At 38.2% G+C, this 24063-nt stretch overlaps 1 protein-coding gene across 11 annotated transcripts in view; it reads left to right on the forward strand.

The window, feature by feature from the left end:
• The window catches only part of ZDHHC21 (zinc finger DHHC-type palmitoyltransferase 21), a 132166-nt gene that overhangs the window by 95449 nt on the left and 12654 nt on the right, over positions 1-24063 (forward strand). For 6 of the 11 annotated variants that reach the window (XR_010148756.1, XR_010148754.1, XM_063787973.1 and 3 more), the window contains one exon: positions 2631-3452. The exons of the other annotated variants lie outside the window; for them this stretch is intronic. Coding sequence is in view for 4 of the 6 variants with exons in the window: in XM_063787973.1 (XP_063644043.1) it covers positions 2631-2750 (120 nt within the window). In the remaining 2 variants the exon portion in view is untranslated. Of the gene's footprint in view, positions 1-2630; positions 3453-24063 lie in introns of those variants that run through there. 11 annotated transcript variants of the gene reach the window in all.

Here is a 24063-nt window from a genome sequence, read left to right on the forward strand (position 1 = left end):
ATGGACATTCTAATTGTTACACTAACTGCTAAGAAAATAAGACAGTAAAATATGCTTAAAATCAATAGAGGAATTAAAATGTTACACTAAAAATAGATGTTTAATACAAAAGCAGGAAGGAAGGAACAGAGAAAAAAATATAAGACACAGAAAAACTAATTGTAAAAATGGCATGCAGACATCCAATTGTACCAATAATACTTTGATGTAAATGGAGTAAAAACCTCAATAAAAAGGCAAACATTTTCAGACTGTATAAAAAGCAAGATCCAACTATATGTCTGTAAGATAAAATTTAGATTCAGACATAAATAGGTTGAAAATAAGAAAATTAAAAAACAGATATCATGCAAGCGGTAATCATAAGAGCTAGAATAGCTACCTTGATATCAGGCAAAATAGATTTTAAGCTAAGAAATACTACTAGATAGAAGAATATTTTATAAGAGATATACTGAAAGGTTATAATTTTATATCAGTAACTTTTACTGTTTCATGAAGTATTTTTGTGAGTGAAATTGGCTTTTTTCTTGTAGTTTTCATGATGGACAATATAATGATTACTAGTAAAGAGTGATGTTATGTCTCAATTTGTATGAAGGGATCATGGACCAGTTTTAGAACTGCTGACTTAAGCCATTTACATTTCATATAACTTCATGATAATTGTGTTTAAATCTGTCATCTTGCTGTTTGATTATTATTTGTCTCATGTCTGCTGCTATCACAAAATACCTGTGACTGGAGAATATATAAAGAACAGAAATGTATTTATAGTTCTGAAGGCTGGAAAGTCTGAGATCAAGGCTTCAGCAGATTCAGTGTTTGATGACCTTCTTGTTGCATTCTCAGTGGCAGAAGGGACAGAAATGCTAAAAGGGACCAAATTTACTCCCTCAATCCTCTAATAAGGCACTAATCTGTTCATGAGGACAGGTCCCTCATGACCTAATAATCTCCTAGAGGTCACACCTCTTAATACCATTATGTTAGGAATTATATATCAACATGAATTTTGGAAGGGACAGAAACATTCAAATTATAGTGTTCTATCTGTTCTTTGTTCCCTTTTCCTGCCTTTTTTGGAGTAACTCAGTATTTTCCTTTACCCCGTTTTATTCCCACTATTGGTTTATGAGGTATACCTCTTTTAATTTTTAATGGTTTCTGTTAGAATTACAATATGCCATATCACAGACTACCCTTAGATATTACTATGCTACTTCAAGTATAATGTAAAAACACGCAACATTTTGCTTCTATTTCCCCCTTTGTCCTATTGCATATTGTTGTTGTATATTTTTCTGATATATGTGTTATAAACTTCCTGATACATTATTATTACTTTTCTTTTGCCAGTCAGTTATCTTTTTAAAAAATTTAAAAGTAGGAAAAATATCTTTCAAATTTCCCCATATGTTTATCATTTCTGGTGCTCTTCGTTCCTTTTGTAGATCCTAGTTTTCATGTAGCATCTTTATCCTTCTGTCTGAGAATTTCCTTTTACATTTCTTGTGATTCAGGCTTGCTGATGATAAATTTGCTCAGCATCTGTTTGTCTGAAAAATTTTTCTTTCACCCTCATTTCTGAAGCATATTTTTGTTGAATATAGAATTTGAGGTTGGTGGAGTTTGTCCCCTCCCCACATTCAGCCCCTTCCATTCTATTATTTTCTGGTATTTATATTTTCTGGTGAGAAGTCTGTGAAATTTTTTTCTTTTATTCAATATGTCATTTTTCTCCATTTTAGAAATAGTCCCATTATCTCTGGTTTTTAGTAGTTTAAGTATGATGTGTCTTGGTGTGGTTTTCATTGTGATTATCTACTTGAGTTTAAATTTGAGTCTATTATTTTCATCAGATTTGGAAAACTTTGGTCGTTATAACTTCAAATATTTTGTCCAATTCCTTACTCCTAAACACATGTAATATGACTTAGTATTGTCACCTAGCTTACTAAGACTCAGTTCATATTTTTCAAGGCTTTTTTTCTGCCTGTCCTTTTGTTTGAATAGTTTCTATGTTTCATGTTCACTCTCTTTTCCTCTGCAGTGTCTAATCTGCTGCTAACCCTGCTGCTAACCATGAAATTTTCATTTTAGATATTGTATTTTTCATCTCCAGAAGTCATATTTAGTTTTTCTTTATATCATTCATTTCTCTTTTAATTATATACATGTTTTTCTTTAAATACTTAAACATGGTTATAACAGCTGTGTTTTAAGCTCCTTGTCTGTTAATTCCATCATCTGTCATTTTTGCATCTGTTTTTATTGACTAACTTTCTTCCTCATCATGGTCACATATCCTTGCTTCTTCCCATATTTAGTAAAGTTTAGTTGGATGCTGGATTGTTTTAATTTAGCATTTTGGAGTGACTGCTTTTGCACTTTCCTTTAAAAGTATTGGACTTTGTTTTGATAGTTGAATTACTTGCAAATCAGCTTGATCATTCTGAGACTTGTTTTTAACTTTTGTTGAAAAGGCTATGCTACTTCAAGTATAATAAAACCTAGTTTTAGTTGTATCCTAGAACTAAGGCATGTGTTCAGTTTGAATGTCTCCAACCCTGTGTGAACTCTGAAAATTGTTCAGCTCCCAATTTCCCAGTAATTTTTTTTTTGTTCAGCCTTGCAGTCTCATCCTCCTCAAGTGTGGCTCTGTGTCCAACAACAGTCTTGGAGATCTCATGAAGATTTCTGAAACTTTTGCTCTGCAAGATACCTTCCTTTGTGGTTATGTGCCCTGAAAACTCCAGCCTCCGTGTCTTCAATTCAGTGAAACTACTACTCTGCGTGGATTCCCCTCTTATACAATGGTCTACCAAGTGACTGCAAACAGAAATCTAAGGGAATTTCAGGAGTCACCTCATTTATTTTCCTTTTTTTCAGGGATTATAGTAGTACTACACCACCTGTCAGCCAATGTGTGAGAATGGTGGTTTCATACATTTTCTCCAATTCTTTCTTGTTACAGGAGCCTCCATTACTTTTCAAACAGTAATGCAGTTGCAGTTGCCTCTCCTTTTCTTCATTATGTGTTGATCTCTGGCAGTTTGAGCCAAGAGAGGGCATGGAGAAGTACAATGACTAGAGAGCACTTCTGTTGAGGCTCATTCATTGACCCCTACCCCAGTGCTTTATGAATGTGTGCTGCAGATGTCATGCAGCATCACAGCTTCTTCTCTAATTTATGAGCCATAATTTTTTTTTTTGTATTTTCATTGTATTACCTGCTTGGTTGCAAGAGGATGATGAGGAGGACTACTATAGGATAAATTCGTTTTTATAGAGCAATTTCTCATGGGTCTCGAGAGATAGTACCCCGTTTTCCTCATTGATATCGGCTTGATATCTGAGTCAGTGGGCTCATTGTGGAAACATATGGAATCCTTTATGCTTTTTCTCAGGCTGCTTCTGTTGCATGAAATAAAGCCAGAGTTGATTGTGAATTGAAGCCTCTGTAGATACTTTTTAAAAGATCTTGTTCCGTCAGCCTTATAACTAATCATCATCATCATTACCACCACCATCATCATCTATACTTTATTGAGGAATCTCAACCCATTGGAGCAAAGATATAAAGCTTTTTTTGTAAATAATTGTGCCCTGTTATCTCCCATTTGCGCTACTGGATGATGGCTCCCTTAATGACATTTTGCTTAGATTCTGTAATGTTTTTCAGTCACTTTTCTTTATCAAAACATTTATTCTGATAGTTAAGCCTTGCTCATGTTTAATTTTAATCTTTTTTTTTTTTTTTTTTTGAGACAGAGTTTCGCTCTTGTCGCCCAGGCTGGCAGTGGCGCAATCTTGGCTCACTGCAACCTCCGCCTCCCAGGTTCAAGCGATTCTCCTGCCTCACCCTCCCGAGTAGTTGGGATTACAGGCACCTACCACCACGCCCAGCTGATTTTTGTGTTTTTAGTAGAGAAGGGGTTTCACCATGTTGGCCAGGCTGGTCTCAGACTCCTGACCACAGGTGATCCACCCGCCTCGGCCTCCCAAAGTGCTGGGATTACAGGCATGAGCCACCATGCCTGGCCTAATTTTAATCTTTTTTACAATTCAAAGCCCTATTTCACTCCTACACCTAAGTCAGGCCAGAGTTGAAACTCCAGAGCTGCTTTCTCATGCAGAGATTCAAGTAGGAAAGAGGAAGAGGCCAAAGGACAAGAGCCAGGTTCTTCCCTATTGGTTGTTTCTGCTTCTCTTACCGGCACCAGCTGACTGTTGACATCTTCTGTGTGGTTAGTTTCCTCTTACTGGCTCTTTAATCATCTCTCTGGAGAACGCTGGGAGAGACAAAAGATACTCCCCTCTGCAGATCCCTTGATTTGAGGGATCAGGCTTCCACTTGACCTCTTTCCTCTCCTTTGACTCCAGTGAAAGACAGTCCACCCGGCAACATCTTGTAGCTGGGATGCTTTTTCATGGTAGGTGAGGCTCTTTATTGAGGTGTAGGTGAAATGAAAAATGTTCAGCCACCCCTAGGTGGTATCCACCCAGCTCGTGGAAATTTTATTCTTTCTATGAAAACAGTGGAAATGTAAGCAGCTTCTCAGCGAGCTCTCTCAACTCCACCATCTCTTCCTCACTCATTTCTCCAAGACCAAACAATACAACACATACTCAACAGGCCTGGTGCCTTACCAGCTTTCAGAGGAAAGATGATCATTAATCTCTTGGTTAATGAAAAGTGAGGGTTTGGTGAACCTACAGAACTTAGCTAGAATTTCTTTTAGGGTCTTGCTCCCTTAGCTTTGAGGAGAAGCATCAGGTATCCTCCCCCATGGGAAAAGGGAGGTTATAGACTCTTCTTATGAATATTCACTCACAGGCAACACATCTTTGCCAGTTTTTCCTTTATTTTAATAGGATGGCTGGGGTTGGAGATGGGGAAGACGGAAACCGGCACCTTGCCGTAAACCTAGAACATTTTATGCCATCAGTTTATGCATTTGCTGCAATTCCAGGACAATGGGGAAAATCCTGTTTTATACTAACAACAACAACCATGAAACTATACTACTAGTAGCTGACATTTACTGACTTCTTATTAAAGGCCATGCATGGTACTGAGAGCCTTACAGGCATTACCTCCTCAAATCCTCAGGACTATGAAATCATCCCTTATTATCTCTATTTTCCAGGTAAGAAAATTAAGGTCACCGGCTATTCTGTAGTAGAGCCAGAATTCAAACCTGGAGTCTGCCTTTTGAGCTACTAGTGGTGTTTTTCTCCCAGATTATGTATTTTGGGCATTGATACTACTGAGTTTCCATCTTTAGGTGCATCTTCGCTGGTGTCAATTGGAGGAACTGGAGAAGATGCACTGGCGCTGTGAGACAGAAGTCATTCTCAGCCAGGAGTGTCATTTTCTCCTTGGAGGCTCTAACTTCAGGATTCTGTGATTTGGCCATAAATAATAAATATGGTTTAGTAGAGGTTAATAAAATGTTTGTTGAATTACTGCCAAGTTTATTCTAGGTCCTCGTTTCTTTGGTTGTTCTTTTAGGGACTAACTGCCCCTCTGGGAATTAGTTTCCCAATGTGGATTTGAATTAATTCCCCCAGGCCACAGAATTGTAATCTGGAAGAGTTCATTCAGCAAATGGCACCCAGCTTTTCTCACTCTGGTTTGCCAAAGAGACTGTGAGGCTTTGTTTGAACACAGGCAACAGTGCTGGACGGCAGATGTTTACAAATAACATTTGTTTAATTGCTTAGGTACTTTATAATATATTTTTCTCTTACGCTGTGGAAAACACATCCTTTATCAGCTTTAAATCAGAGTAACTTTGGAGGGCCATTCTGGCTGCCTTTTTTCCTTGTGCATTGGTCCAGACAGATGCAGTGAACAAAAAGAAGAGAAAGGGGAAGCTGTTGGCAGTTACCCTCAACTTTGCCTCTTTGTAGCAGCAAGCAGCAATATAGAAATGAGTACCCTTTCCAGTTTTGCTCCCCACCCCCTGAGAAAAAAGCACCCAAACTAGCAGAAAAGCGCTCAGAGGCATCTAGCTGAAAAGACAGTCAAGGAGGTGGACTGTTTGATGGCAGCCCTCTGTAGAAGTATACCTTACAGCATCTGTAGTCAGTTTCTGAATTCTGCAAATTTCTCAGGGACCTGGCATGGCCTTTTTGGCTGGTACAAGCACTAGTAGAAGGTTTATGTGGGCATAATAAGAGTGTCCAAGGTGGCCTTTTACTCTGCACTGTGACTTCAGTCCCTTACAAGTGCTGCAGAGCGCATGACTATTGCACATTGAGAGGATGCGGGCATGTGGTAAGTTGGTCTAGATTTCAGATGCCTTCGTGTTTCTAGGGGAAGCCCGCAAGAGGAAATGGGACTCTCAGAACCACCTTCAGAGATATATTGTGGCCACAGACTCTTCTCGCTCTAGTCTCAGCATGCCAAGCTTTAGGGCCATTCTCCTCCACCCTTACATCATTTCCACAGATGCTTCTGAAAGTAGCCACAGCCAGAACTCACCAGGAGAATTTGATGCAGTAGGGCTTGATGTCAAATGGGAATTTGCATCCATATATCAATCCGTAACAATTGAGATGTTCAGCTATGGTCAGTGTAACCACTACATTAGTGCTTTCTAAAATATGTCACTAAATATATCCTTTGTATGTAACAGTTACGAGAAGGTTCTCTAGAACTAAGATTCCAAACCTGGCTCTGCCACTTATTAGCTGTGTGACCCTGGACAATACACTTAAACTCTCTGTGCCTTATTTTCATAATCTCTGATATGGGGATGGTAGTATCTACCTCATAGGGCAGTTTGGGGATTAGATGAATTATCACATGTGAAACACTTAGGATGCAGCCATCTCTCAAAACATTGTTATGATTTGCCTGTGGAGGAAAGAACATTGGCTTTGAGGTTTGTTTTGCTGGATTCACATAGAAAAACAGAAAATTTCCTTGCTCTACATCTGGCCATTACATAGCAAGAGCCTTTGGAGCTACTCTGGAGTGCCAGTATATTGTTTCCTTTTAATTCTTGCTTTGATTTATGTCTCTCCTTCAAAAAACAAGCTTTCTTATACAACCCAGATTTTATAAAACGTTTTTATTTTCAAATCAATACAACTTATATAAAAATAAAAAATAAATCTTAGGGACTATTTTGGCTTCTCCAGGAGTGAGTCTGATAGTAGACAAGGCAGCAATCGTCCGGTGACAAATACACTTATTCTAGGCAAATACTCTTAGTATTTTTTAAGTTTAATTAGCTTCAACAAATATTTGTTAAATACGTACTAGATGTGAGGCACTTTTGGTAAAAGGAGGAAATAAGGGAAATAAATCTAACCTTTATGGAGGAGCTGCTTTATGCCAAATACTATTGTAAGAATTTCATAATCACCCTGTTTAGTATCTGCAATGGATGTGGTTAGCTGTAGTTTACAGATAAAAACCCTGAGACTCAGAGTTTGTTGCTCTGGCATTTATAAAATCCCAGGCTCTCCTCTTTCCACTGTGCCATACCATCTCAGAAGATTCAGAGATAAAGATGGAACAGAGTCTGACCTAATGATGGTGTTTTATATTTACATAGTCTATTGTGGTTTATAGCAGCATGCATGTCTACATTCTGCATTCTGATTTGAATACAGATCCCGTAACTGCTGCCCTATCCTGTATTCTAGCCGACGTTTACAGAGTTGATCATAACCTATGTTTGTAGGGACCTTGATGCTATCGGAGTGTTTTTGTCCTACTTCACATGTTTATCATAATCTTTTGAAGGAATTAATGACAATCCTAGTGATGGCAATATTTAGTAACCATTTACCATGTGCCAGGCACTATGCTAAGAGTTTTCCATATTGTCTCATTTAACCCTTAGCGTAGCTGGTAGATCATTTTCACATCTCCATTTTATAGATAAGGCCACTGCAAGCATTATTGCAGTGCAAAAGTTAAAACTCACATCCAAGTCTATCTGCCTCCAGATCCCCAAATCTTAATCACTGTTATACTGAAATATTATATGTATCTAATTAATGAAGAAACCAAGGCTCAAAGGGGTTATGGGCTTGCCCTAAGTATGTCAGTTAGGCTGGGAATCAATCTCCCATCTTCTCGTGATACACTTCTGATCAATAAAGCACACAGATGCAATAGTAAAAGGCAGAATAGGCAACAAAATAGGAAAAATGGCAGATGTGTGGTCCAGTGGGGTCAGGAAAGGCTTATGAAGAAAGTGAGCCGTACCTAATAGGATGAATAAGATTTCCAGAAATAGATATAACCAGGAAGGATATTTCAGATGAATGGAAGAGGATTAGCAAAATGAGAAGACATGGATAGTACAGAAACAAAAACATGCTGGTGTTAATTTACCACAATATGAGGTGTACCTAGGGTGTTGGGACATGAGTCTAGAAAGCTATGTGTGCTTCTGTGCAAGTCTGAAGTATTAGCTCCTACATTGTTGGAGAACGGGGAGCCATTGAATGTTTTTGAGCAAGGAATGTGTCATGGTCAAGGCCACACTTTCAACAATTTTAAAAATTGATACATAATCATTGTTCATATTCACAGGGTACAAGTGATGTTTTAATACATGCATGCAATATGTAATGATTAAATTGGGATAATTAGCATATTCATCACCTCAAACATATATTTTTGTGATGGGAACATTTCAACTCTTCTAGCTATTTTGAAATATACAATAAATTATTATTAACTATAGTCAGCCTACTGTGCTGTCTAACACTAGAACTGAGTTCTTCCATCTAACTGTATGTTTGTATCCTTTAACCTCTCTTCATCCCTTTTTGCTCATTCTTCTCAGCCTCTAGTATCCATCATTCTACTCTCTACCTCCATGAGATCAACTTTTTTAGCTCCCACATATGAGTGAGAACATACAATATTTGTTTTCCTGTGCCTGGCTTGTTTTACTTAATGTAATGATCTCCAGATCCATTCATCTTGCTGCAAATGACAGGATTTCATTTTAGTGTTCCATTGTGTATGTATACACACGATATTTTCTTTATTCATTCATTTATGGACACTTAGGTTGATCCCATGTAATGGATATTGTGAATGATGCTATAGTAAACATGAAAGTGCAGGTATTTGTTTGATACACTTATTTTCCTTGAAAAAATGCACAGGAGTGGCATTGCTGGATCAGTTTTGTGAGACACCTCTATACTGTTTTCCACAATGGCTGTACTAATTTACATTCCCACTAACAGTGTATAAGAGTTCTCTTTTCTCCACATCCTCATCAGCCTTCATTAGTTTTTGTCTCTTTGATGGTAGCCATTCTGAGGTGAGATGATGTCTCACTACAGTTTTGATTTTTATTTCCTTAATGATTAGGATGTTGAGCATTTTTTCATATACCTGCTGGCCATTTGTATATTTTCTTCTGAGAAATATTTATTCAAATCCTTTGACATAATCACACTTCTTAATGTGATTATTTGGTTATTTGCTGTTGAGTTGTTTGAGTTCTTTGTATATTCTGTATATTAGTCCCTTGCTGGATGAATGTTTGTAAATATTTTCTCCCATTCGACAACTTCACTCTTCAATCTGTGATTGTCTCCTTTGCTTTGCAGAAGCTTTTTAGTTTAACATAGTCCCATTTGTATATTTTTGTTTTTGTTCCCTGTGCTTTTAAAGAGTGGCTATAAAATCTTTGCCTAGGCCAGTGTCCTGAAGCATTTCCCAAATATGTTCTTCTAGTAGTTTTATAGTTTCAGGTCTTACATTTAAGTCTTTAATTCATTTAGTTCAATTTAATGGCTTTTGTATATGGTGAGAGCTGGGGATCTAGTTTTATTCTTCTGCATGTAAGTACGCAGTTCCCAGAACCATTTATTGAAGAAGCTGTAATTTCCCCAATGTATGTTCATGGTACCTTTGTCAAAAATCCGTTGAGTGTAAATGCCTGGATTTATTTCTGCATTCTCTATTCTCTTTCATTGGCCTGTGTTCATTTTTATACTAATACCATGCTGTTTTGGTTACTATAGCTTTGTAGTATATTTTGAAGTCAGATAGTTGATGCCTGCAGCTTTGTTCTTTTTGCTCAGGATTGCTTTGGCTATTTGGGGTCTTTGTGGTTCTCTGCAAATTTTAGGATTGTTTTTCTATTTCTCTGAAGAATGTCATTGTTATTTTGTTAGGGATTGCATTGAATCTGTACATTGCTTTGGGTAATGTGGTCATTTTAACAATATTAATTCTTCCAATCCATGAGCATGAGATGTCTTTCCATGTTTTTGTCCTCTTCAATTTCTTGTATCAGTGTTTTGTACTTTCCATTGTAGAAGTTTTTCACCTCCTTGTTTGAATTCATTCCTAGGTATTTTGGGGGTGGGGAGTAACTGTTGTAGATGGGACAGCTTCATGTCATTTTCAGCCAGTTTGTGTTTGGTTTATATAAATGCTACTGATTTTTATGTGTTGATTTTGTATTCTGTAACTTTCCTGAATTCATTTATCAGTTCTAAGAGTTTTTTGGTAAAGTCTTTATGTTTTTCTCTATATAAGATCATGTTGTCTGCAAAGAGGGGCAGTTTCCTTCTTTTCCAGTGTGGATGCCTTTTATTTCTTTCTCTTCCCTGATTGCCCTGGCTAGGACTTCCAGTAGTATATTGAATAAGAGTGGGGAGGCTGAGTGCTGTGGCTCACGCCTGTAATCCCAGCACTTTGGGAGGCTGAGGTGGGTGGATCATGAGGTCGGGAGTTTGAAACCAGCCTGGCCAACACAGTGAAAACCCCATCTATACTAAAAATATATAAAAATTAGTTGGGTGTGATGGCGAGCACCTGTAATCCCAGCTACTTGGGAGGCTGAGGCAGGAGAATCGCTTGAACCCAGGAGCTGGAGGTTGCAGTGAGCCGAGAACACGCCACAGCACTCCAGCCTTGGTGACAGAGCTAGACTCTGTCTCAAAAAAAAAAAGTGTTGAAAGTAAACTTACTTGTCTTTTTCCAGTTCTTAGAGGAAAGGCTGTCAGTTTCTGCCCATTCAGTATGATGTTAGGTGTTGGTTTGCCATATATGTCCTTTATTATGTTGAGTTATGTTCCTTCTACGCCTAATTTTTGAAAATTTTTATTATGAGGTGATGTTAAATTTTATCAAATACTTTTTCTGTATCTATTGATATGATCATGTGGTTTTGGACATTCATTCTGTTGATGTGCTATATCACATTCATTGATTTATGTATGTTGAACCATACTTGTATCTCTGAAATAAATTCCACTTGTTCATGATGTATTATCTTTCTGATGAGTTGTTGGATTTGGCTTGCTTGTATTTTGTTGAGGAGTTTTGCATTTATGTTCACCAGGCACGTTGGCCTGTAGTTTTCTTTTTTTGTTGTGTCTTTCTCTGGTTTTGGTGTCAGGATAATTCTGGCTGCATAGAATGAGTTAGGAAGAATTCTCTTACCTTCACCTTTTGAAATACTTTGAGAAGAATTGGTATTCTTCTTTGCAAGTTTGGTAGAATTCAGCAGTAAAGCCATTCCGTCCTGGGCTTTCTTTGTGGGAAGACTTTTTATTGCGACTCCATCTCATTCTGTATTATTGATCTATTCAGATACTGTGTTTCTTCCTGATTCAATCTTGGTAGGTTGTATGTGCCCAGGAACTTATCCTTTTCCTCTAGGTTTTCCAGTTTGTTAGTGTGTATTAATAGTTGCTTATGATAGTCTCTAATGATCATTTGTATTTCGATGCCTCATTTTTCATATATGATTTCATTTATGATTTATGTTTTCTCTCTTTTCCTGGTCAGTCTAGCTAGCGGTCTTTCAAGTTTGTTCATCTTTTCAAATAGCCAACTTTTTGTTTTGTTAATCCTTTGTATTGTTTTTAAGTCTCCATTTCATTTAGTCCTGCAGTAATCTTTATTATTTCTTTTCTTCTCCTAACTTTGGGTTTGGCTTGTTCTTGCTTTTCTAGTTCTTTAAGGTTCTTTATTTGAAATTGCTAGGTAGTTTATTTGAAACCTTTCTACTTTTTTGAGGTCGGAATTCATTGCTATAAACTTCTCTCTTAGGACTGCTTTTGCTGTATCCTGTAGGTTTTGTTATGTTGTGTTTTCATTTTCATTTGTTTCAGTCTTTTTGATTTCCTCCTTAATTTCTTCCTTGACCCAGTGGTCATTCAGAGCCATGTTGTTTAATCTTCATGTATTTGTACAGTTTCCAAAGTTCCTTTTGTTATTGATTTTTACTTTTGTTTCATTGTAGTGCATGAAAATACTTGGGCCGAGCACAGTGGCTCACGCCTGTAATCCTAGCACTTTGGGAGGCTGAGGTGGGCAGATCACCTGAGGTCAGGAGTTCAAGACCAGCCTGGACAACATGGTGATACCCCATCTCTACTAAAAATACAAAAATTAGCTGGGCATGGTGGTGCATGCCTGTAATCCCAGTTACTCAGGAGACTGAGGCAGGAGAATCACCTGAGCCCGGGAGGCGGAGTTTGCAGTGAGCCAAGATCTCGCCACTGCGCTCAAGCCTGGGCGACAGAACAAGACTGTCTCAAACAAACAAACAAACAAACAAATAGTTGATATGATTTTGATTTTTAAAAATTTTTTGAGGCTTGTTTTGTGCCCAAGCGTGACCTAGAGAATGTTCCATGTGTTTGTGAGAAGAATGTGTTTCCTGCCACTATTGGATGAAATGTTCTGTAAGTATCTGTTAAGTCCATTTGGTCTGAAGTGCAGTTTAAATCCAGTGTTTGTTTGCTGATTTTCGTCTAGATTATCAGTCCAACGCTGACAGTGAGGTGTTGGATTTCCCAACTATTATTATATTAGCATCTATTGCTCCCTTTAGGTCTAATAATACTTGCTTTGTATATCTGGGTGCTCTGGCTTGCGTACATATATATTTAAAATTGTTGTATTAAATTGATACCATTATCATTGTATAATAAACTTCTTTGTCACTTTTTATGGGTTTTGACTTGAAGCCTGTTTTATCTGATATAAGTATAGCTACTTTTGCTGGCTTGTGGATTCCATTTGCATGAAATATCTTTATCAGTCCTTTCACTCGCAGTCTATATGTATCTTTACATGTGAAGTGAGTGTTCGTATAGGCAGCATATAGTTGGGATGCCTTCTAAGTAGGGAATTTAATCTGTCAGTATCTCCTAAGTAGGGAATTTAATCTGTTTTCATTCAAGGCTATTATTGATACGTGAGGACATATTCCTGTCATTTTATTAAATGTTTTCTGGGTGTTTTGTGTATCCTTTGTTCCTTTCTTCTTCTCATGTGTTTATCATTGCAGTTTGGTGGTTTTCTGTAGTGGTAAAGTTTGACTCCCTTCTATTTCTCATTTGTGTGTCTGCCCTACCAGTGAGTTTTATATGTTCATGTGTTTTTGTGATGGTAAAGATCATCTTTCACTTCCAGATATAGGACTCCCTTAAGCATTTCTTGTAGGGTAATTCTAGTCATAATGAATTCCTCAGTTTGCTTGTCTGAGAAACTTTATGGCTGACAGTTTTTTCTTTCAACACTGTGAAAACATCATCCCATTTTCTTCCGGCCTGTAAAGTTTCTGCTGAGAAATCTACTGTTAGTATGATGAGGACTCCCTTATATGTGACTTCATGTTTATCTCTTCCTGTTTTCAGAATCTTCTCTTTGTCTGTTGTCAAACTGTTTTGACAGTTTGACTATAATGTGCTTTGGAGAAGGCCTTTTTGGATTGAACCTATTTAGGGGTTCTTTAGCTTTCTGTATCTGAATATCTATATCTCTCGAAAGATTTGAGAAATTTTTAGCTATTATTTTATTAAATATGTTTTCTGTGCCTTTGGCCACCTCTTCTCCTTCTAGAACTCTCAGAATTCAAATATTTCTTTGCCTTATAGGGTCCCATATGTCAATGTTGGCTTTCCTTGTTTTTTTTTTTTTTTTTTTTTTTTTTTTTTTTCTGTCTGACTGTGTTCTTCAAAAGACCTGTCTTCAAGTTCAGACATTCTTTCTTCTGCTTGATCTAGTCTATTGTTGAAGCACTCAATTGTATTTTTTATTTTATTCATTCATTTGTTCAGTTCCAGGATTTCTGTCTGGTTCATTTCTATATCTGCCTCTTTGTGTAATTTCTCATTCAGATCATGAATTGTTTTTCTGATTTTTTGGTATTGTTTACTTGTGTTCTCTTGTATCTCACTAATCTTCCTTAATATCATTATTTTGAATTCTTTTCTGGGCATTTCACAAATTTCCTTTTCTTTCAGATCTGTTACTGGAGACTTAGTGAGTTCTTTTGGAGGTTTTATGTTTCCTTGCTTTTTACATGTTTTGTGTGTTTGTGTGTGTGTGTTATTACATGAAATCTATGTATCTGGTGTGGCAGTCTTTTGAAGGGAGAGAGTTTTTCATATATATATATGTATATATATAAAGTCAACACTATATATATATAGTGTTGGTTTGGTTGGGTGCTTTGGCTTTGACTCTGAGTGGACACAGCAGTCTCTGTATTTCTCTGGCTGTAATCAGCATCAGTGGTCCTATGAGTTCCTCAGTGGTCTAGACTGCAATTATTTATTGACACTATGGTGAGGCTGTGCTAGGGACAAAGGTGCCAGGTGAGCTAATCCTCGGGTACCCTTGTTGGTGATGGTGGGCAGAGTAGGCCTGTCTTCAAGTCCCCAGATTGTATGCATGAGCACCAGTGGTGGCAGGTGGGGTGGATCAATCTCTAGGAGACTGGATAGTGCACTTGGGTGCTGGTTGTAGTGGGTGGAGTGAGCCCGTTCTCAGGCCCCTGGATAGTGCACATGGGTGCTGGCAGTGGTGGATGGAGCAGGTCCATTTCCAGGTCCCCAGACAACACACATATGTGCTGGTGGCAGTGTTGGGAGGGTGTCTTCAGACTCCCCTGATGGTTTGTGCAGGTATCAGCTGTAGTGGGCAGGGAAGATCAATCCCCAGGCCCCTGGACAGTGCACTCAGGCGTAGGTGTCAGTGGTAGTGGGCAGGGCAAGCTTGCTTTCTGGACCCAGATGACACACGCAGTCACTGGCAGTGGTGGCCATGGTGGGGCAAGCAGGTCCTCAGCCCCCAAATGTTGCACACAGGTGGGCAGGGCGCAGGTTGATCCCCAGACCCCTGGATGACATGCATAAACACTGGCAGTAGTGGGCAGCACAGGCCTCTACTCAGGATCTCACAGTGGTGTGTGCCGGCGCAGGTGCAGCAAGTGGAGCAGGTTGATCCCCAAACCCGTGAATGATGTGAGCAGGCACCGGCACGAAGCCACAACTTAAGGAAGATTCTTGTGGCAGGCAACACTGAGACTAAGAGGAGCTCATTGTAATGATCCTTGGGATAGAAGGAAAATATAAACCAGCGTGGAAAATGTAGAAGGGGAAAATTCAGATAATACTGCCATATGGAATTAGCAATACCTCACAACTGTCTAGATGTTCAGGGCCAGAAAGAACGAGATATCAAATATCATTTACGTTTGAGCCTAGATCCCTAAAAAAATTGTGTTGTCACAAATGAAAATAGGAAATTTAGGATTATGAGTTAATTTAGGTGAGGAGATAATGATCTCCTTTTGGAATAAGGCACTTTGAGGTGAAGCCACTTATTAAAATTGAAGTACATCATCACGAGTGAAAAACAATGCAACCAAATATACAGTTAAGGGAGGCAGTCAGAGGAAGGTGATAGTAGCTTAGGCTATCAAGGAAGCAGGCATGTAAAGAAAAAAGACAAGGCACAACTTTTGAGCATTTCTATATTTAGAGTGCAGGCAGATGATAAGGGGCTCTTAAAGGAGGTAAGGAAGTAAAAAAAGGAATGACTAACATTAAGAAATGTGACAGATAGTCAAGGAAGTTGAAATCAGAACAAAAAATTTAAGAGCAAGTTTGATTTTGGAGTGATTGCGAGCAGGAAGGGCTTGACACTCGGGAAATGAAGAAAGCAAAGGGTTAAGAAGCGAGTGAGCTGGACCAGGCAGAAAGAATGGGCAGCGAACTCTCACAGGAAATCTGTCAGTAAAATTCTCATCAAGAGACAAGATCAATTCAATCCCATTTTGCAGTGTCAAATGGCAAACTGCATGCAAGTCAAAGGGGGTATATGCTGTGTTAATATGCAAATCTGTATTTTCAGAAGATATGGAGAAAATGAAAAGTATTCAAAATCAACATGAGGGAGATTTCTAAGGCAGTTCTTCTAAAGAAGATGAATGAAAAATACAATGTCAGGCCGGGCGTGGTGGTTCACGCCTGTAATTCCAGCACTTTAGGAGGCCGAGGTGGGCGAATCACGAGGTCAGGAGATTGAGACCATCCTGGCTAACACGGTGAAACCCCGTATCTACTAAAAATACAAAAAAATTAGCCAGGCGTGGTGGCAGGTGCCTGTAGTCCCAGCTACTTGGGAGGCTGAGGCAGGAGAATGGTGTGAACCCGTGAGGTGGAGCTTGTAGTGAGCCGAGATCGCGCCACTGCACTCCAGCCTGGGTGACAGAGTGAGTCTCTGTCTCAAAAAAAAAAAAAGAAAAAAAGAAGAAAAAAGAAAAATACAATGTCACAATGTCACAGGTGTCACAGGATGGAAATGAATTTTCAACTTAAGAAGAGATCACAATTTTGGCTTTGATACAACATTTCACTAGTAATTAGAGGAGTGAAAACTATAGCTTCTGAGAGAAAAAAAATTCTAACGTTATTTCCAATTCAGACACCAAGTTTCTGGAAATAGCTAGTAATGCACCTGGCTACACAGGGCCCTTGTAGATAAACAAGACGGCTTCCTCATAGTGACACAGTGTTCAGAGTTCTCTTAGTAAATGCTTCATTTCAAAGCATACATCTCTTCCAACATATTACAATGAAAGGACAACAGTCTTTTGTTTTTCCTTATTATTATTATGACTATTTTTTTGCAAGCTGAGATCTCTGTAACATGTTACAGTGTTGGCCAGATTAAAATGAGTCTTTTCAAAACAGTCAATATCTGAGTATTTGAAGAGGATACACAAACTTTCAGTTCTTCACAGGTGTGACAACTTTATCATGTACCTCTGGATAAAACCAGATTATGCAAAGAATAGACTCTGATTCCAGATCATTCATACTTACCTCTGAGTTCAAAACATACACATACACATGCACACACACACACACACACAGAGAGAGAGAGTGAGAGAGAGAGAGAGAGAGAGAGAGAGAGAGAGAAGCTCAAATAGTACAGTTAGAGAACCAATGCTTAGTTTTAACTCTTTTGGAGGTAGCAAGACCTTCCCTTCCTGGGGAATATGGAAGTCTCATTGTTTTATTATTTTGACATGTGGCTGCCTTTAGATGAGTTTGTCTTTCTTTCTGTACATAGTCAAGAATCAGGAAATGAATAAAATGCCAATTGCTTACTTGCCTGTTCTCTCTACTTCAGTCCCTTACAAATTGAGAGAGCCCTGTTTGCTCTATTCTTGTGTTCTCTTTATTTAGAAAAGTATAGAATGTGAAACAGTTACCTCATTATTTTTAATGTTATTGTGAAAAAATTATAGAAAATCAAAAAAGAAAAAGATTATCTATAACTTCATCCTAAGAGAGACCACAATCTTTATTTTAATGTATTTCCATCCAGTCTTTTTTTGCTATGTGCATTCATTACATAATTGTACTCATAGTCTAATACAACTTTGCATTCTTTTTCATTTCAATTTCTATCTAAAGCATACATTCACTCTCCATGCCTCATCCTAGAGACTGACACAAAGATTTTCTACTTTGTCAAGAAGGCTGACTGGGAGACTGATATTTACCAATTCACTCTTGAGGGAAACACACTGGTTGGTTGGACTTCAATCCAGCTGTATCCTGGTTACATTTCTTCTAGTCCCTTAAAACAAAGAGGCTGTGTCACCCTTGAAAAGGCCTACTTATCTGTCTTAAACAATGTGCCAGTTCTTTCATCTTCCAGAAATCTGAGAAGAATTTTTATCATGGTATATAAAGGGTATAAATATAAGTACAATGTAAGATGACAGCCAGGAGCAGTAGCTCATGCCTGTAATTCCAGCACTTTGGGAGACTGAGGCAGGTGGATTACTTGAGTCCAGGAGTTCAAGACCAGCCTGGGCAACATGACAAAACCCCTTCTCTACAGAAAATACAAAAATTAGCTGGGTGTGGTGGTGTGCACCTGTAGCCCCAGCTACTCAGGAGGCTGAGGTAGGAAAACTGATTGAGCTAGGAAGGTTGAGGCTGCAGTGAGCCATGATTACGCCTCTGCACTCCAGCCAGGGTGGGAGAGTGAGACCCTGTGTCTCTAATGCTTGATTACTAGACTTAATATCCTATATTCACTAAAAACAGAGTTGGAACTGGGATGACCACTCACTTCAGCAATAGCCCAGAATCATGCCATGGGTTGCATAGTTTGGAATGAGGATGGCAAATAAGATTTGAATTTCTATTTTTCTTCAATTGGCGGTGGTTGTACTGAATAGAAATCTGGGTGTGTTTCATCTCAATAAGAAAGAGTATCATGATCATTTAGCAATTGATCTCCTGTTTCAGACACAAGAAATTTCTAGCACACATGCCTCAGATTTACCATCCTTTTAGACAAATATTTATTTAAAGCCTACTACATGTCATGTACTTTGTTTACATTACACGATATATTCCTCATAGCAATATGAGGAAACAGATACCATTTTCTCACATGGGCAGTATAGGAGATCAAAAGTGAGGTGCACACCCAAAATTAGAAATTAGAAAAATAAAATCAGAAGATAAAGCTGTGAAATCAACATATAAACTTATATTGTCAGAATGGCTCCCAGAATAGTAAAATTGGCCAATAATCATATTTAATGTGTAAGCATATTTTGAAGAAAGATTGTCAACCAGAGGAGGATAAGATTGATAATATACTGAAGCTTAGGAGATAAGAAAATAAGATGTCGCTGAATCAAATGTTGGCTGTACATTCCCAGCAGGGCTGTTCAGCTTCTTATATTCAGCAAACATGGAGCGTCTGCTGTGGGCCATGCATTGTATTGGATGCTGGTCATATGAACGAGGCTGGAGTACTTCCTTCCATTTATTTCCTTCAGTCTTTTCTCCTTCTCTCGGATATGATTTCTCCTTCAACCTATATGTTCTCATTGTATTTCAAAACTATAATAATGAATATTCTGGGACTAGGATGCAAAAGGAAGGGGGGGAAGATGTGATCCAGGGGAATTGCTCCATTATTATTATTCTCAGTTCCTGTCTGAGAACACTTCAAAATCTTTTGTTTTCTTTCTTTTTTTTTTTAAATTATACTTTAAGTTCTGGGATACATGTGCAGAATATGCAGGTTTGTTACATAGGTATACACGTGCCATGGTGGTTTGCTGCACCCATCAACCCATCATCTACATTAGGTATTTCTCCTAATGCTATCCCTCCCCTAGCCCCCAACCCCCTGACAGGCCCTGGTGTGTGATGTTCCCCTCCCTGTGACCATGTGTTCTCATTGTTCAGCTCCCACTCATGAGTGAGAACATGCGTTGTTTGGTTTTCTGTTGCTGTGTTAGTTTGCTGAGAATGATGGTTTCCAGCTTCATCCATGTCCCTGCAAAGGACATGAACTCATCCTTTTTTTGGCTGCATAGTATTCCATGATGTATATGTGCCACATTTTCTTTATCCAGTCTATCATTGATGGGCATTTGGGTTGGTTCCAAACTTTTGCTATTGTGAACAGTGCTGCAATACACATACGTGTGCATGTGTCTTTATAGTAGAATGATTTATAATCCTTTAGGTATATACCCAGTAATGGGATTGCTGGGTCAAGTGGTATTTCTAGTTCTAGATCCTTGAGGAATCGCCACATTGTCTTCCACAATGGTTGAACTAGTTTGCAGTCCCACCAACAGTGTAAAAGTGTTCATATTTCTCCACATCCTCTCCAGCATCTGTCGTTTCCTGGCTTTTTAATGATTGTCATTCTAACTGGCACAAGATGGTATCTCATTGTGGTTTTGATTTGCATTTCTCTAATGACCAGTGATGATGAGCTTTTTTTCATGTTTGTGGGCCACATAAATGTCTTCTTTTGAGAAGTGTCTGTTCATATCTTTCATATACTTTTTGATGGGGTTGTTTGTTTTTCTCTTGTAAATTTGTTTAAGTTCTTGTAGATTCTGGATATTAGCCCTTTGTCAGATGATAGATTGCAAAAAATTTCTCCCATTCTGTAGGTTGCCTGTTCACTCTGATGATAGTTTCTTTTGCTGTGCAGAAGCTCTTCAGTTTAATTAGATCCCTTTTGTCAATCTTGGCTTTTGTTGCCATTCCTTTGGTGTTTTAGTCATGAAGTCTTTGCCCATGCCTATGCCCTGAATGGTATTGCCTAGGTTTTCTTCTAGGGTTTTTATGGTTTTAGGACTCACATTTAAGTCTTTAATCCATCTTGAGTTAGTTTTTGTATAAGGTGTAAGGAAGGGGTCCAGTGTCAGTCTTCTGCATATGGCTATCCAGTTTTCCCAACACCATTTATTAAATAGGGAATCCTTTCCCTATTACTTGTTTTTGTCAGATTTGTCAAAGATCAGATAGTTGTAGATGTGTGGCATTATTTCTGAGGCCTCTGTTCTGTTACATTTGTCTATATGTCTGTTTTGGTACCAGTACCATGCTGTTTTGGTTACTGTAGCCTTGTAATATGGTTTGAAATCAGGTAGCATGATGCCCCCAGCTTTGTTCTTTTTGCTTAGGATTGTCTTGGCTATATGGGCTCTTTTTTTTGTTCCATGTGAAATTTAAAGTAGTTTTTTCTAATTCTGTGAAGAAAGTCAGTGGTAGCTTGATGGGGATAACCTTGAATCTATAAATTACTTTGGGCCGTATGGCCATTTTCACAATACTGATTCTTCTTATGCATGAGCATAAAATGTTTTTCCATTTGTTTGCGTCCTTTCTTATTTCCTTGAGCAGTGGTTTGTAGTTCTCCTTGAAGAGGTCCTTCACATCCCTTGCAAGTTATATTCCTAGTTATTTTATTCTCTTTGTAGCAATCGTGAATGGGAGTTCACTCATGATTTGGTTTTCTGTTTGTCTATTATTGGTGTATAGGAATGCTTGTGATTTTTGCACATTGATTTTGTATCCTGAGACTTTGCTGAAGTTGCTTATCAGCTTAAGGAGATGTTGGGCTGAGTCGTTGGGGTTTTCTAAATATACAGTCATGTCATCTGCAAACAGAGACAATGTGACTTCCTCTCTTCCTATTTGAATACCCTTTATTTCTTTCTCTTGCCTGATTGCCCTGGCTAGAACTTCCAATACTATGTTGAATAGGAGTGGTGAGAGAGGGCATCCTTGTCTTGTGCCGGTTTTCAAATGGGATGCTTCCAGCTTTTGCCCAACCCAACTGTCAATATTAGACAGATCAACGAGACAGAAAATTAACAGGGATATTCAGAACTTGAACTCAGCTCTGGACCAAGCGGACCTAATAGGCATCTACAGGACTCTCCACCCCAAATCAACAGAATATACATTCTTCTCAGCACCACATTGCACTTATTCTAAAAGTGACCACATGATTGGAAGTAAAACACTCCTCAGCAAATGCAAAAGAATGGAAATCATAACAGTTTCTCAGACCACAGTGCAATCAAATTAGAACTCATGATTAAGAAACTCACTCAAAACCGCAGAACTACGTGGAAACTGAACAACCTGCTCCTGAATGACTACTGGGTACATAACGAAATTAAGGCAGAAATAAATAAGTTCTTTGAAACCGATGAGAACAAAGACACAACGTACCAGAATCTCTGGGACACAGCTAAAGCAGTGTTTAGAGGGTAATTTACAGCACTAAATGCCCACAGAAAAAAGCAGGAAAGATCTAAAATCGACACCCTAACATCACAATTAAAAGATCTAGAGAAGCGAGAGCAAACAAATTCAAAAGCTAGCAGAAGGCAAGAAATAACTAAGATCAGAGCTGAACTGAAGGAGATGGAGACACAAAAATCCCTTTGAAAAATCAATGAGTCCAGGAGGTGGTTTTTTGAAAAGATTAACAAAATTGATAGACCACTAGCAAGACTAATAGAGAAGAAAAGAGAATAATCAAATAGACACAATAAAAAATGATAAAGGGTATATCACCACTGATCCCACAGAAATACAAACTATCATCAGAGAATACTATAAACACCTCTATGCAAATAAACTAGAAAATCTAGAAGAAATGGATAAATTCCTGGACACATACACCCTCCCAAGACTAAACCAGGAAGAAGTCGAATCCCTGAATAGATCAATACCAAGTTCTGAAATTGAGGCAATAATTAATAGCCTACCAACCAAAAAAAGCCTAGGACCAGACGGATTCACAGCCGAATTCTATCAGAGGTACAGGCGGGAGCTGGTACCATTCCTTCTGAAACCATTCCAAACAACAGAGAAAGAGGGAATCCTCCCTAACTCATTTTATGAGGCCAGCATTATCCTGATACCAAAACCTGGCAGAGACAAAATAGAAAAAGAAAATATCAGGCCAGTATCCCTGATGAACATTGATGCGAAAATCCTCAATAAAATACTGACAAACTGAATCCAGCAGCACATCAAAAAGCTTTATCCACCACGATCAAGTGGGCTTCATCCCTGGGACGCAAGGCTGGTTCAACATATGCAAATCAATAAACGTAATCTATCACTTAAACAGAACCAATGACAAAAACCACATGATTATCTCAATAGATGTAGAAAAGGCCTTTGATAAAATTCAACATACCTTCGTGCTAAAACCTCTCAATAAACTAGATATTGATGGAATGTATCTCAAAATAATAAGAGCTATTTATGTATGACAAACCCACAGCCGATATCAAATTCTTATTCTAACATTTTGGAGTTTGATTCCCAAGCTTGTAAAGCATTTAGGTTTTTATATATAAATACATATGATGAGTTTGACTCCATTAAATTCAAATTCATGATTAAAAGAGTCACAGGTCAGTCTTGCATTTCAAATTTCTGAACCTAAAATCTGGAAAGGAAATGGGATTTTAAAAAGTTAAATGAACTGAACAATTAGCAGCTTTATAGCATGTATTTTTATGGTCGACCCCAGCATCAGTAATGCACATTATGAAATTTTTTCATCACTTCATTTAAAATAATTTCTAGGCCGGGTGCAGTGGCTCACGCCTGTAATCCCAGCACTTTGGGAGGCTAAAATAGGCGGATCACCTGAAGTCAGGAGTTCAAGACCAGCCTGGCCAACATGGTGAAACCCTGTCTGTACTAAAAATACAAAAATTAGCCAGGCGTGGTGGTGGGCGCTTGTAATCCGAGCTACTCAGGAGTCTGAAGCAGGACAATCACTTGAACCAGGAAGGCGGAGGTTGCAGTGAGCTGAGATCGTGCCACTGCACTCCAGCCTGGGCGACAAGAGCGAAACTCTGTCTCAAAATAAAATAAAATAATAATTTCTAACTTGGAGCTTTAGAATTGGCTTAAGTTAAACTGGTTTTTGGATGAACTTGTTTCTCTAGTTTTAGAATGCTGTTTATTTAAATGATAAACTGAATATGATTGGCATTAACTCCACTATAAACAGAGCAAATGATGCTTGTAACTAACTATCCAGAGATCCAAAGCAACAAATGGATGGGCAGAAGGAATCACAAGTGAAAAATCTACAGATTCAATTCTATTTTTAAAATGAAAAATTTCTATATTAAAAACATCAAAGCCTTCCTCCCTCTTTCCGCCCTCCTTCCTTCCCTCTCTCTCTTTCTCATTTTGAATAATGTGCTGGTGTGATTTTTTTTAAAAAACAGGCTTCCATTTACCCTAATTTCTTCACTTATTTCTTTTCAATTTGGATATGCTTCTGTAAGGTGACTTAAACTCTTTTTAGGAACAAGGCTGATTATGAACAGAGAAATTTAAAATAAATAGAATAGAAACGCACTAAATAAAGGGAGAAAATTTTGCCTTTTGAATTGGCTGTAATTTTCTTTCCACTCCCCGCTATCCCATCTCACG

The sequence above is a fragment of the Pan troglodytes genome, chromosome 11 (genome assembly GCF_028858775.2).
Source record: "Pan troglodytes isolate AG18354 chromosome 11, NHGRI_mPanTro3-v2.0_pri, whole genome shotgun sequence".
Lineage (NCBI taxonomy): Eukaryota > Metazoa > Chordata > Mammalia > Primates > Hominidae > Pan > Pan troglodytes.